This window comes from Psittacula echo (genome assembly GCF_963264785.1).
Source record: "Psittacula echo genome assembly, chromosome: 6".
In the NCBI taxonomy this organism is placed as follows: Eukaryota; Metazoa; Chordata; class Aves; order Psittaciformes; family Psittacidae; genus Psittacula; species Psittacula echo.
This window is the reverse complement of record NC_137743.1, coordinates 77,390,310-77,401,663: the sequence shown is the minus strand read 5'-3', so window position 1 is coordinate 77,401,663 and position 11,354 is coordinate 77,390,310. Positions and strand designations below refer to the sequence as shown.

At 45.8% G+C, this 11,354-nt stretch overlaps 1 protein-coding gene across 1 annotated transcript; it reads left to right on the top strand.

Annotated features, from left to right (window-relative positions):
- Nucleotides 1-2,808: 2,808 nt before the first annotated feature.
- Nucleotides 2,809-11,016, top strand: NABP1 (nucleic acid binding protein 1; the record flags this gene model as incomplete). Its single annotated transcript, XM_080620922.1, has 6 exons — nucleotides 2,809-2,899; nucleotides 3,047-3,185; nucleotides 6,319-6,390; nucleotides 7,753-7,825; nucleotides 8,074-8,140; nucleotides 9,569-11,016. The coding sequence occupies 6 exons, from the start codon at nucleotides 2,809-2,811 to the stop codon at nucleotides 9,751-9,753; spliced, it is 627 nt and encodes a 208-aa protein (XP_080477048.1). The 3' UTR covers nucleotides 9,754-11,016.
- Between the last annotated feature and the right edge of the window lie 338 nt (nucleotides 11,017-11,354).

Sequence of the window (11,354 nt, the reverse complement as noted above, 5' to 3'; positions counted from 1 at the left end):
GGACAGATGTCTCTGCTGGAGTAACTGCATTACAGCCAGAGGGTGAAATCCCAGACCTGTTGAGGTGCATGGGACTTCTGCCAGACCTGCGACTGCAGAGAACCCTTTTAAAACTCAGCCCTGATTTTGCTTTGGACTGAAACATTCTCGTGAGTCTTAGCCTACAAACACCTGCATCCTGCACACAGAAGAAAAATGCTCTGCAGCAAGCAAATGAGCTTGGAAACAGATTTAATTTCATCAGTGGAACCCTTGCTGCAGACATCCACGACAGGCTAAATTTGGCTTGTGTGGTGAACACCAGGCAGCCTGGGCACGATGTGTTGCACAGAAGTTGTCACGCTCCCTGACGCAAAGGTAGCTTGCCTGCTTATTTGCAAGTATAGTGAGTAGAACCGCAAGGTGGCTCGGTAGCCCACATCTGGTGTCCTTCACACCTCTCTCAGCTCCTGTGTTACACTAACACTTGTCTTCCTGGACAGATGTCCACCTGAAACTATCTTACCAGTGACTTATGACTAGACTTGTGTTTTGGTGAAGCATTCATTAGTGTTTTCTGCTTTTGAGCTAACCACCCTCATGGCTTCCTCTCTACCCAACATTTGCCATAAAGTATTAATTTTTTCTATACAAAATGAAGGATTCCCCTTAAATCTCCAATGAGATCTGCTCAATGATCCTTCTCCCTTTTTTCTCTCTTCCTGTTAAGTCAGAACGCAAGAGCTGGGACCCGTTGCGGAGGTTTTCCATTGGGTTTTGCTCCCTGAAGCAGACCAGTATACAGCCTTTGGCTGTCCTGTTCCAGACGTTTTGGTACTGAGAGTCAGGTTTTGGTAGCACCTGGAGTGATCCAGGACAGGGTCCTACTGTTCTTGCGGTTGAATACACAGAGTGCAAAATGATTCTTTCTCAAGGGCTCTAAATAGATGGGGCAGACAAAAGGTAGAGAGGAGGGCAGAAACATCCTATCTGTATAGAAGATTTTTGCTAGTTCTACAGCAATTTTTGTGCAGCCTTTGCCAGGGACACTGTTTTTGCTGGAGTTTGGTTTGAACTCCTTCTGAATTAACTAAATTAAAGCCATTCATGCACTGACATACAGTTGATCACTCTGAAGGTTTTAGCGTTACCAGTTTAAACTTACAGAGCCACTCAAGAGAGAGGCCACTGAGGGAGTCTGTCATCCCCCCATCTGCACCAACTGAATGATTCAGGACAGATGTGGATTAAGCTCTTTGGGACTTTAAGCAAATTCTCCTGTGGCTCATGTCGCTTTCCTTTCAGATTCCTGCAAGCAGCATGTTTTATTCCAAGCACCGAGTTGTACCCAGCAGTGCTGCTCCACTGCCTACAGATAAGCATTGCACAACATTCGTTGCACCAAAGCTCCAATGTGGCAGAATGCGTGGCCAAGAATTTCACAACTGCTGTCATCTATGGATTTCTGCTTACGGAAATGGAAGGTGAAAGCCCAACTAGCTAAGTCTGGCTCTGGAAAGGAGAAGCAAAGTGCACATGCACTGCTCTGCTACCTTTCCTAAGGGGGAGAGCTGAATTTGTAATCCATCTGCATGTCTTTGGGCTGTTCTGCGGCAGGGAGCCATTTCATCAGATCCTTCTGGCCAAGGACATCACAAAGCTGGGAGAGCTTGTCCTTAGTCCACCATCTTACCAGCTTTCCCCTTGGAGATGCTGCCTGCCCCTCATGGTTGACCCAGCCTCTAACCAAGGTCAGGTAAGTTGTCTCCCCAGAAGGCTCCTGTTAGAGTTCAGGGTGCTTTGATAGTGTTTTCAGTGTTCGAGAGGACTCTTGCTCACATTTTCAGCACAATAAACTTCTGCATAATCCTGAGCTTTCCCTACATCCACTGAACATTTAGTCCCAGTACCCTTAGGTTGTGGTGCAGCCCTGCAAAGCCCTGAAGTACCACACAGCACTTCTGCTCCTCCCTTCAGCCCCTGCAACCGTCATTTCTGCTTGGTGGAGACGCGAATAACACTTCTCCGGAATAAAAACAAACCCGCCCCTAGCGGACACCCCAATAAACGCATCCTCTTTCTAAATGTGTTATTTTCAGCGAATGAGGTCGGGAACTGTTGAGAAATCGCCCTCCAAGAAATCTCTGCAAGACCTCTCTCGGTGTCACAACCAGGACTTAAAATGGCGCGGCGAGGAAGGCAGAGCGCTACTTCACAGCTCTCTGCCTCTCTGCCCGCGCTCGGGGCGCCGCTGGGCTGTTTCCCTGAAAACAATAAACTCAATGAGTGAACGAGTGAGCCAAGCCACAGCTGCTGACGAGGAACGTTCACCCCAGCCCCTGCCCTGCCCAGCTCGGCTGCCTCGGCTCGCCTCAGCAACCACCGCATCTCCCCCGTCCCCTCCCCACCAACACAAGATGGCCGCAGCGCGGCCCAATCAGCGTGCGGCTCTAGCTCGCGCCCCAGTCCCGGCGCTCCGCGTGCCCTGGACGGTTCCATTAGGCACCGTCACCCCTTCCTCCCCCCACCCGGCGTCTGGGGTGGTCCCGCCCTGTTGCTATAAATAAGAGCGCCGCGCACATGTGCTCCTCAGTGCCGGCGGGAGCGGGAGGCTGTGGGTGGGCTGTGGTAGTGGTGTTGGTCCGGACTGGGAGGCGTGGGGGTCAGGCGTGCCCGCACAGTTACCGCGCAGCCCCTCGGTGCTCGTGTCCCTGTCCCCTGTGAGGGTTGCCGGTGCCCCCCGCCCGGCTTTGCGCTGCTGCCGCTGTTGCCCCGCGGGATGCGGGCTCGGCCCGCCCCGTCAGCCCTGCCCCCCGTGTCGGCCGCATTATGAGCGCGGCGAGCGATACATATTTCCTCATAAAAGACATAAAACCCGGACTGAAAAACTTAAATGTCATCTTTATTGTGCTGGAGATCGGTAAGTGGCGTCCGGCACGCCCCACCCCCGGGCCGCCCATGCGTGTCACCCGGGGGACGGGGGGGGGGCGGCTGGCGGGGCCAGGCCGTGCTATGTGCGGTGCCTACTCCCCCCCCCGGCTCCCCTGATCCGCCGTTCTCCCCGCAGGGCGAGTCACCAAGACGAAGGACGGGCATGAGGTGAGGTCCTGCAAAGTGGCGGACAAGACGGGCAGCATCACCATCTCCGTGTGGGACGAGATCGGCGGCCTCATCCAGCCGGGGGACATCATCCGCCTGACCAAAGGGTGCGTACGGGGCTGGGCCCGCCGCCCCGCTGCCCAGACCGGCCGGGCGCTGCCTGCGCTCCGCTCCAGGGCACGCTGGGTCGGGGAGTCCTTTGTCACCGAGGCGGAGGTGCGGGGTTCTGAGTAGCTCCGCCGCCTCTTGAGAGGTGCGGATGACAGAGCTGGACCCCCTTGGCCCGGCTCTCTGTTACCCAGGTGGCACCCTGAGATCCCACCACCTTTTCCACCCCACAATGTGCCTGCCTTGAGCATATAGTCGGTAGACGGCTAGGAGGGGCTTGTATTTTTAATGAGGAGGTGGTGTTTAATAGGAGACTTGGTTTGGCTTTAGAAAAAGCTGTCAGGGAAAATATTTCTTTTGGGGTGGGGGGTGAATGCAACAGTCAGTCCTGGTATGTAAATGAAGTAGGGAGGTCAAAAGCTTGTTTTTATTTTCACAGCCAATTCTTTACTCTAGCAGTCAGCTCCTTAATGGAAGAAGGGGATGATTAATGTCTCTCATGCAGAAAAGTTGCTTTTCATTGCAGTGGGTTTAACAGAAATGACAGGCAGAGGAGAACCTTTTCAGTTTTACTGTAAACATTCATGCTATGGCTACATTATAGAACATTATTAGTTTGGTGAGGTGCAATTAACTTATTTCAGAGCTGGTTTAATTGAAAAAAAATCTCTAAAACAAAACCAAAACCTTATGTTGTAAGAAAGCATACTAGATTCAGCTTGAAAATCCTTTGCCATGTCGCTTCAGTTGTCAATAGCAAAGTGTTAACTCATTTTAATTTGAGTTCTTTATGCCAGTTAAGTTACACTTAGAAATGCATTACACTGATCCTTTGGCCTACAGCACTCCAGGAGATGGTGGAGCTACGCAATGTGTAAGGTCTTCTTAATTTGTTTTTGTGAAAAAGTAGGTAAAAGGTTACTCAGTGGAGCTGCTGACTGAGCTGCTCTTAAGTTGTTTATCTGAGTGTAATTTTTGCTTTTGACATGAAATCGGATAACCTTTGCCACCAAAGCTACAGCTGCTTCCTACTATGCTAATGTCCTTTTACAAGAGAGAGCCTGACTCCTCAGCAGAGGTGGTTCTGGGGAAGCCTGCTTGCGTGGAGAGCACGTGAAGTGCTGAGGCACTGTGGGTGGAACTAAACCAGAGCTTGGGCCAGCACAAAGCCCTGTGTGTAGATGACGTTGAAACAAACTAATGACACTGTTCAGCAGTGTTACTGTACTCTGCTCTGTGGCTGGCTTGCAGTAGCTGCTCTGGTGTTTCAGTGCAGCAAATGGGAGGGTCATTGCACTCCTTCGTGTTGAAAACTGAAGTTGGCTTGTGTGAATTAAATTCATGAGCTGACATCACTGTTCTGGTGGGTGGCTCAGTCATGCCTTCATTTAAATGAATTGCATGTTCACTTAGGACCATGTAGTGAGTGAAATTGCAGCAGCTCAAAAAATGCCCTTGTGCTGCCATGTAGGGTTCTCCAAACACGATCCTATACTTAAATAGGACTGAGCGTGTGATGTTGCCATTAAACGGCAGGTAAGTTTCAGCTCTGTAGGCTAATCTGACTTTTCAAGATGCACACTATTACAAGTAGAAAAGCTTAGTTAGACTCCACATGTAAACTTGCCTTTTTTTTTCTGCTGAATTTCAAGTTATAGATGCATTCCTCTGCAAAGCAGACACTGGCTGATTTTTGTTGTTGGCTGATTAGACCCATGTATAAGTAGCTGTTGCAGTTAAGATTTCTAAATTTGAAGTTAGTTCTGGAGTTTAGTGCTTTATAGCCAGCTCTTCCTGAGACAAAAACAAATTCTTGCATATGTGGAATAACTTCATGCTGGAGGTTATCAGTCCCATGATGTGCTGAATCTTGTCCCAGTAAATGGATCTCTAACATACTGTGATACTGTGAAATGTATGTTTGGTTTAGTTGGTAGCTCTCTTCCCTTGTGCTCTGCCACAAGACTGTCCAACTAGCTGGTTAGTAAAGGTCAAGCATAAAGGGAATCTTTAAAGCGAAAGGTAGCTTTATGAAGCACATTAATCCTGCTTCTGGATGGAAAACTCCCAAGATAGGCACTGTAACTGTAGATACTATGCTTTACTGCTCATGCTGAAGTACAGAGAAGGTTATCATTGGATTGGCATTGCAGTCCTGTTCTGCTGGCCTGACTCCTCCCTGGTGCCTCTCTTTGAGGCTCTGTGTGCAGCTGAATGGCTCCCAGTCTCAGCAGATAAAGCAAAGGGCAAGAGGAAGGTTGGTTATCTATGTTCCAGAGATAGACCTGCAGCATAAGGAAGTGGTGCCTTGTCCAGATTATCTGTGACTCCTGAGAGTGCAGTTTCTGGGGCTCCCTATTCCTTTGCTAGAAGACACCCATGTTCCTACTAACTCCCTTACATTGCTCCTGGGTTTCTGGTCTGTATTTTCATTATTTTCTTCCTATACATGATGCCCCTCACCGAAAGGAACAATTATGCAGGAGGTTTTGTATCACTTAAATTCCAGTGCTTGAAGTCAAGTGCCACTATAAAGACTGGAGTGCTCTCATGCTGTCTTGTAAGTGAATGTTTCTGCAATCAAAAAATGATTTCATTGCATTTCTGCACTTCACTTGGAACATGATGGTCAAACTTGTGCCTTAAAAATCCCCAACATATATACCTGGTAAGGACCTATACTGAAAAAGTAAGCACTTCCTGTCATACTCATTCTGTAGCAGTATCTATATATACAGTGAACAAAGATGATTCTTTCTGGCTCTTACTGAGAGTTGTCACTGAGTGGTAACACAGATACTGCTATACTGCTTTTGGCAAAATGCCTTTCCTCTGCAGGACTAGTCATAAGGATTACTTCAGCCAAGGAAGGAGCATCCAATCTCATAATTGGCTGCTTTCCTTGCATTACCAAAGGAGTCACCTGAGCTTCCAGTACCTTTTGGTAGAAGTAAAATATGAGGATCCATCAACATCTAGCTCAGTGAAGCTGGAGTCCCTCGGAAGTTTTTTAATCCAGTTCTGTTGATATATAATACTTACTAACTCATGGAAGATAGCATGCCTCCACTTTCTTCAACAGTGGTAATTCTCATTCACTAAGACTGCTTTGCTTCCCTTTTCTTTGGCCAGGTATGCATCTCTGTGGAAAGGATGCCTGACACTTTATACAGGACGAGGAGGGGAGCTGCATAAAATTGGGGAGTAAGTATTGTATGTTCATACTTGTGGTGTTGTGTCCGCTTAGGGCATCATGGTAAGTAAGAGACATGGTGGCTCTTAGTACATGGTCATGAATAGGTACAGCACAGGCCACTGGGGTGCAAGTTTCCATGTGGTAATGAGCTCTCACCCTCTCTGAACTCTAGGTAGGTTGAGGAAAATCAGCCTCCATCACTGGCACAGGTCTGTTTTTTACTTGGAGGGAGGAGGTGTATAAATGACAAGGGACTTAATCTGCATTGCTTACCTAGGCCTCAGCTTGATTAGCCACTTTATTTTGGTGTGTGTGTATCGTGCTTGAGAGACAGGCAGTGCAAAGAAGGGAGAGAGAGGTAACTCCAGTGAATCATATCTAAACAGAAGCAAGCTTCATTAAACCTTCTTTAAACTGCCCACAAACTTGAGGTGGTGACTCGTCCTGATTAAGAACAAGCATGAGTAACACACTTGACAAACAACAGGAAAAAATAGCAACAGTTTTCTAACCGGAAGAGTGCTACTGTGGTTGCACAAACAGCTGTGGAAGGCCTTCTTGTGATCAGGGAAGTGGGACTCTGGGATGGCCACCTCTTCTTGGGTGGTTCAGAAATACCCCATATTCAGCTGGATTTTGTAAGTGATGACCTGTAGATTTCCTGTGGTATAAAACCATTGCTTCAGAAGCATCAGCCGGTTGGCGTACTCTCCAGCAGGCTGCGGAGAGGTGAGTCCTTATCTGGGTTGTGCCTCCGAGCAGGAGGTGAGTGCTCCACTTCTTAACCACTCCAGGCTGTGTAATGATCCAAATCTTTCTTTCCCTCTGCCATAATTTCCATGTGATGAGTTGGTGGGCCTGTTCCTTCATAGTGCCCTTGGGTGGAAAAGGATGCTTTCATTCCCTGTTTTGGATTCCTCTGTGCTATTAGGTTAATGGGGCACTCCATCATGTGGGAGTGTGTGGGAGCATTTAAGTTTTCCCTAGAGATCTAATGGAGTCACAATCCGGGAGCAGACTGGGTGACTCTGTCTCAGGTGACCTTGTGAGTGGGTGCTGGCCAAGATTGTGCAGCTGGAAGAGAAGTGGATGGAGCCCTTTCATCACCTTTTGTTTTCTTTAGGCCATTTTACCTCCTAGATAACCGTGTACTTGCCTCTGTTTGACTGAAACACCCTCACCAGGAAGATGTGGCAGCTTTACCACAAGCCTATAAAAGGTTCAAAGAGCCTTTTAGTACCTATGAATTCTTGCTGAATTGGTGGGATCTGGATTAGTTATTTCTAGGTGATGGGAGATGTTAACATTTGAGTTGCAGAGTTGAGAACCTTAGGCTTTAGAACTACCTCATCATCCTAATTTCTCCCCAGGTTCTGCATGGTATATTCAGAAGTGCCAAACTTCAGCGAGCCCAACACGGAACACATGGGGCAGAACAAACTGGTATGTTAAACCTGTTTGAGGCTTCTGGCATAAAGCGCTATTTGTTCTGAGTGTTTTACACCAGGCTGGGATCAGATGTGACTCTTCTGGAAAAATGGACTTGATAGATAAAAATGAACGAATAATTAGTAGCAGATAAATTCCATATGGATTCACTATAAGAACACAGGAAAAATATCTCCTTCCTGTAAAAATGTGAAATTTCTCTGATCCATGTCTTTTTTTTTCTCTTTTTCTTTTCTTTGAAGGCACAGGGTGAACAGAATAATAGTTCTGCATCAAGTAATATGAGTTCATGTACTTTTGGGCCATTGGGTAAGTTTTTTCATTTTGTAGAAGTGAAAGGATGAGAAACACTTAATAAAAAGAAATTTATCTTGCTAAGGTTTCCCCACTCTGGGGCAAAAGTGTACTATGCTCTAAAAAGTCTCTTAGACTGGGGCCTGAACCTGCAAGCACATAAGCATGAACATTTAATGGATAATGGTTTCAGCATTTTTTCCCTAGAAGAGGAAGAGATCAGAATGTTCAAGGTGCCTGTATTATGTAAGGGGACTTGACTGATCCTAAATTGTTTTGATGCTTTCAAAGTGTTTTTGCAGTACTTGAAATTCTGGGGTTTTTTTAAACTTTAATACTTTAGTCTTGCCAGTCACCATAGCTTTCCTGCCAGCTTCGCTCCCCAGAACAGAAGTGGTGGTAATCTGAATTCCAGTATTTGACCTGGCCGGATTATTTTGTGATTTATTTAAGCATTGAAGCTTAAATAAGAAAATGCTTCAAGAACTTGAGGTTCCTTCTCAGCTTACAACTCTTCATGTCCAGACTCAGTACCTGAAGCTGTATAGCTAAACCCTGCTGGTGACAGCAGACTGATTCCATAACTTGCCATTAAAAACAAGCTCTTTCTGTTCCCTTGAAAATAAATTATCCTGAGCAAAGGGGAGCAGTGCTTTCAGGCCAGTTTTTCCTCCGTGCCAGGGGGAGGTGAGTAGGCTTTCATTTTCAGCCCAATTAGTATGTAGATGCTTCCTTGCTGCCCCTAGTTTGGGTGGTGGACAGCCCTTTTACTGAACGTGAGCATATCTTCTGAAACTTCTGGTGGTTTATTCCTGCTTCTTGTGTGGTTTTTAAATGCAATGATTTCCTTTTGTCTGTTCCTTCTCTCCCTATGCTTCCTGTCATCATTCTGCCTTTTCAGCTCTGTCCCTCTTCCTACCAGCAAAACATGAGCAGTGATGCTTATAAGCCTTAAGTTCATGAGAACTTGGTGCTAGCTGAGTTGCTTCTGTGGCTGGACTTCACAAGGCAGCTTTCTATGTTCCCGGTAGTGGGGAATGTCGGAAGGAGCTTTGTGTAGCCTGCTTTTCTTTTGCTGATTTCTCCTTGACTTCTGCTGCCCTGCTGTCTCTCTGGAGCATCTTGGTGTGTTAGCTACAAGCCAATGCATGCTTCTGAAAGTACCAGTCTAGTTTCACGAGACTCCGGTCTCTCTTGGGCAAAGAATTGGCATGCAACTCTGACCTTTCTTGCTTCAGTTGAGAGTGGAGGTAGGGATGGTGGGGAGGTAGTTTAGGAGAGTGCAAAAGGTAAGCTCTTGCAGTACCAGAGGGGCTTTTTCTTCTGCTGCTTGGAGCTTGCTGATTGCCACAAACTCCATGCATTCACTGTTGGTAAACTTATGTAAGGGAGCAGTGATTTCAGTCCGTGGAACTCCTGATAACCTTTTTGCTGTCTTTTTAGGAAATGGTTTACAGACTGGACCTGAATCAAGTGGATTTCCATTTACATATAATCACGGCCACTCTTACGCAGGTAGTGGGAGAGGCAATGGACGAGGACCTGTAAATCCAGCACCAGCTAATAGTGTTCAGCCTTTTCTCCCTGTTGGTAATGGGAGGGACCCACGCAGAGCCTTTAAAAGATGACTATGCCAAATGTGGTTGTACAGCTTGCTTAAACTCTACACCCTACTTGAACACTTATTGCACTTTTATTTATAGTTAACTGTGAACCAGTTTGTCCTTTATTGTTGGTTTTTTTTACCTTTTGGTCTATGGAGCAAACTTGATGTGATCTATTTCTTATTTTGCTTAGGGAAGCACAGTGAAGTCTTCCCCACTCATTAAGGGGGAAGGAGGAGAAGGCAAATTTAAGAAAGTAAGGGTAACAGCTTGAAGTGTCTCAATTAAAGCTTGGTACCTTTTGCTAAATGGAAGAAAATTTCAGTTACATGTATGTATTTTTCTGTTTCTGTTGGTCAGCCATATAGCCTTAAAAGGTCTATGTCCTGTGTGTGCATATGTTGACTTCCATTAGGGTTGATGGGAGTTCTTTGTATTGAAAGAGAAATGAAGGGAAAGAGCAAAGATGCTCTAGTGAATTGGGTGTCCTTGGAATGAATATAGCTTGTAAAAGCAATAAGTGTAAGGAATGGTGGCACCAGCACCCAGTCTCCTGAATCGAAGAATAGGTAACTCAGCTAAAAGTTAAAGACATGGCGAGTGTTTTGAAGCATGACTTCTGGTTCCAAGGAGGTGTATGCTACTTAAAAATTCTCCATTGACACCATCATTGTCAAGGAAAGTGACAGTGATTTTTTCATAGAAGCTTAGTAATTCATTCTTGCTTTGCATGAAATAGCAGGAGAGTAGGATCTGAATTCAGACAGTATTGGGGGAATATGCTGTTTGTAGCCACTCCTTTTGTAAAGCCCTAAGGCTACATTGTAGGAGTCTGAATTTCCAGGAAAGAACTGTTATCAAATGCTGCATTACCCATCTCTTCAATGAGGCTGCCTTCTCCTTCCTTCATTCACTTTTCCAAATGAATTATGTATGGATGGATATGTGGATTGCAGAGGTACTGGCCAAGCACTCAGCTGCACTTCTGATGCTGTTAAGCTGCTAGGCTTTCTTTCATCTGTTTTATAAGAAATACAGATAATCTCTTAGAGAACCCCACTACCACCATCTCCTGGGGGGAAGTAGCTGTGGTTTTATTCTGAAATCACAAATGCCTTGACTCTAGATAAAAGTCCAGTGCCATATTTCAGATCAGGTTAAAAAACAACTTGGAAGCTGAGGTGTCATACTGGATTCATATGTTTGATTCTTATAGCTGACCTCTCAAATAAAAAATTGCACTAACCATTTCAAAAACAAATCTAACTTTTCTTTCTGTCAAGCCATAAAGACTTCATGACAAAAGGCTATTTCTGAATTGTGAGTTGTCTCTGTTGTTGTTCATGTTAATTGAATCTACTACTGTGTCATATATGTTTACATGTTATTTCCATTTGATACTTGTGCTTTTGGTACTCTATTGTGATTACTTGTTGAAAATTGCTTCTAATTGGCAGAAGGTCCTTGCTTAGTCTGAATTACTGAACTTTCTTCTAAATGCAAGCAGCAGCAATGACAAAGGAGGTTTAGTAGAGACTGTGTGCTCAAACACCCGAGGGCCGTTTGCCTCTGGTCTAGTAAAGTGCTATCCTGATACCTGCTTTCAGGTGGAACTAGTGAAACTT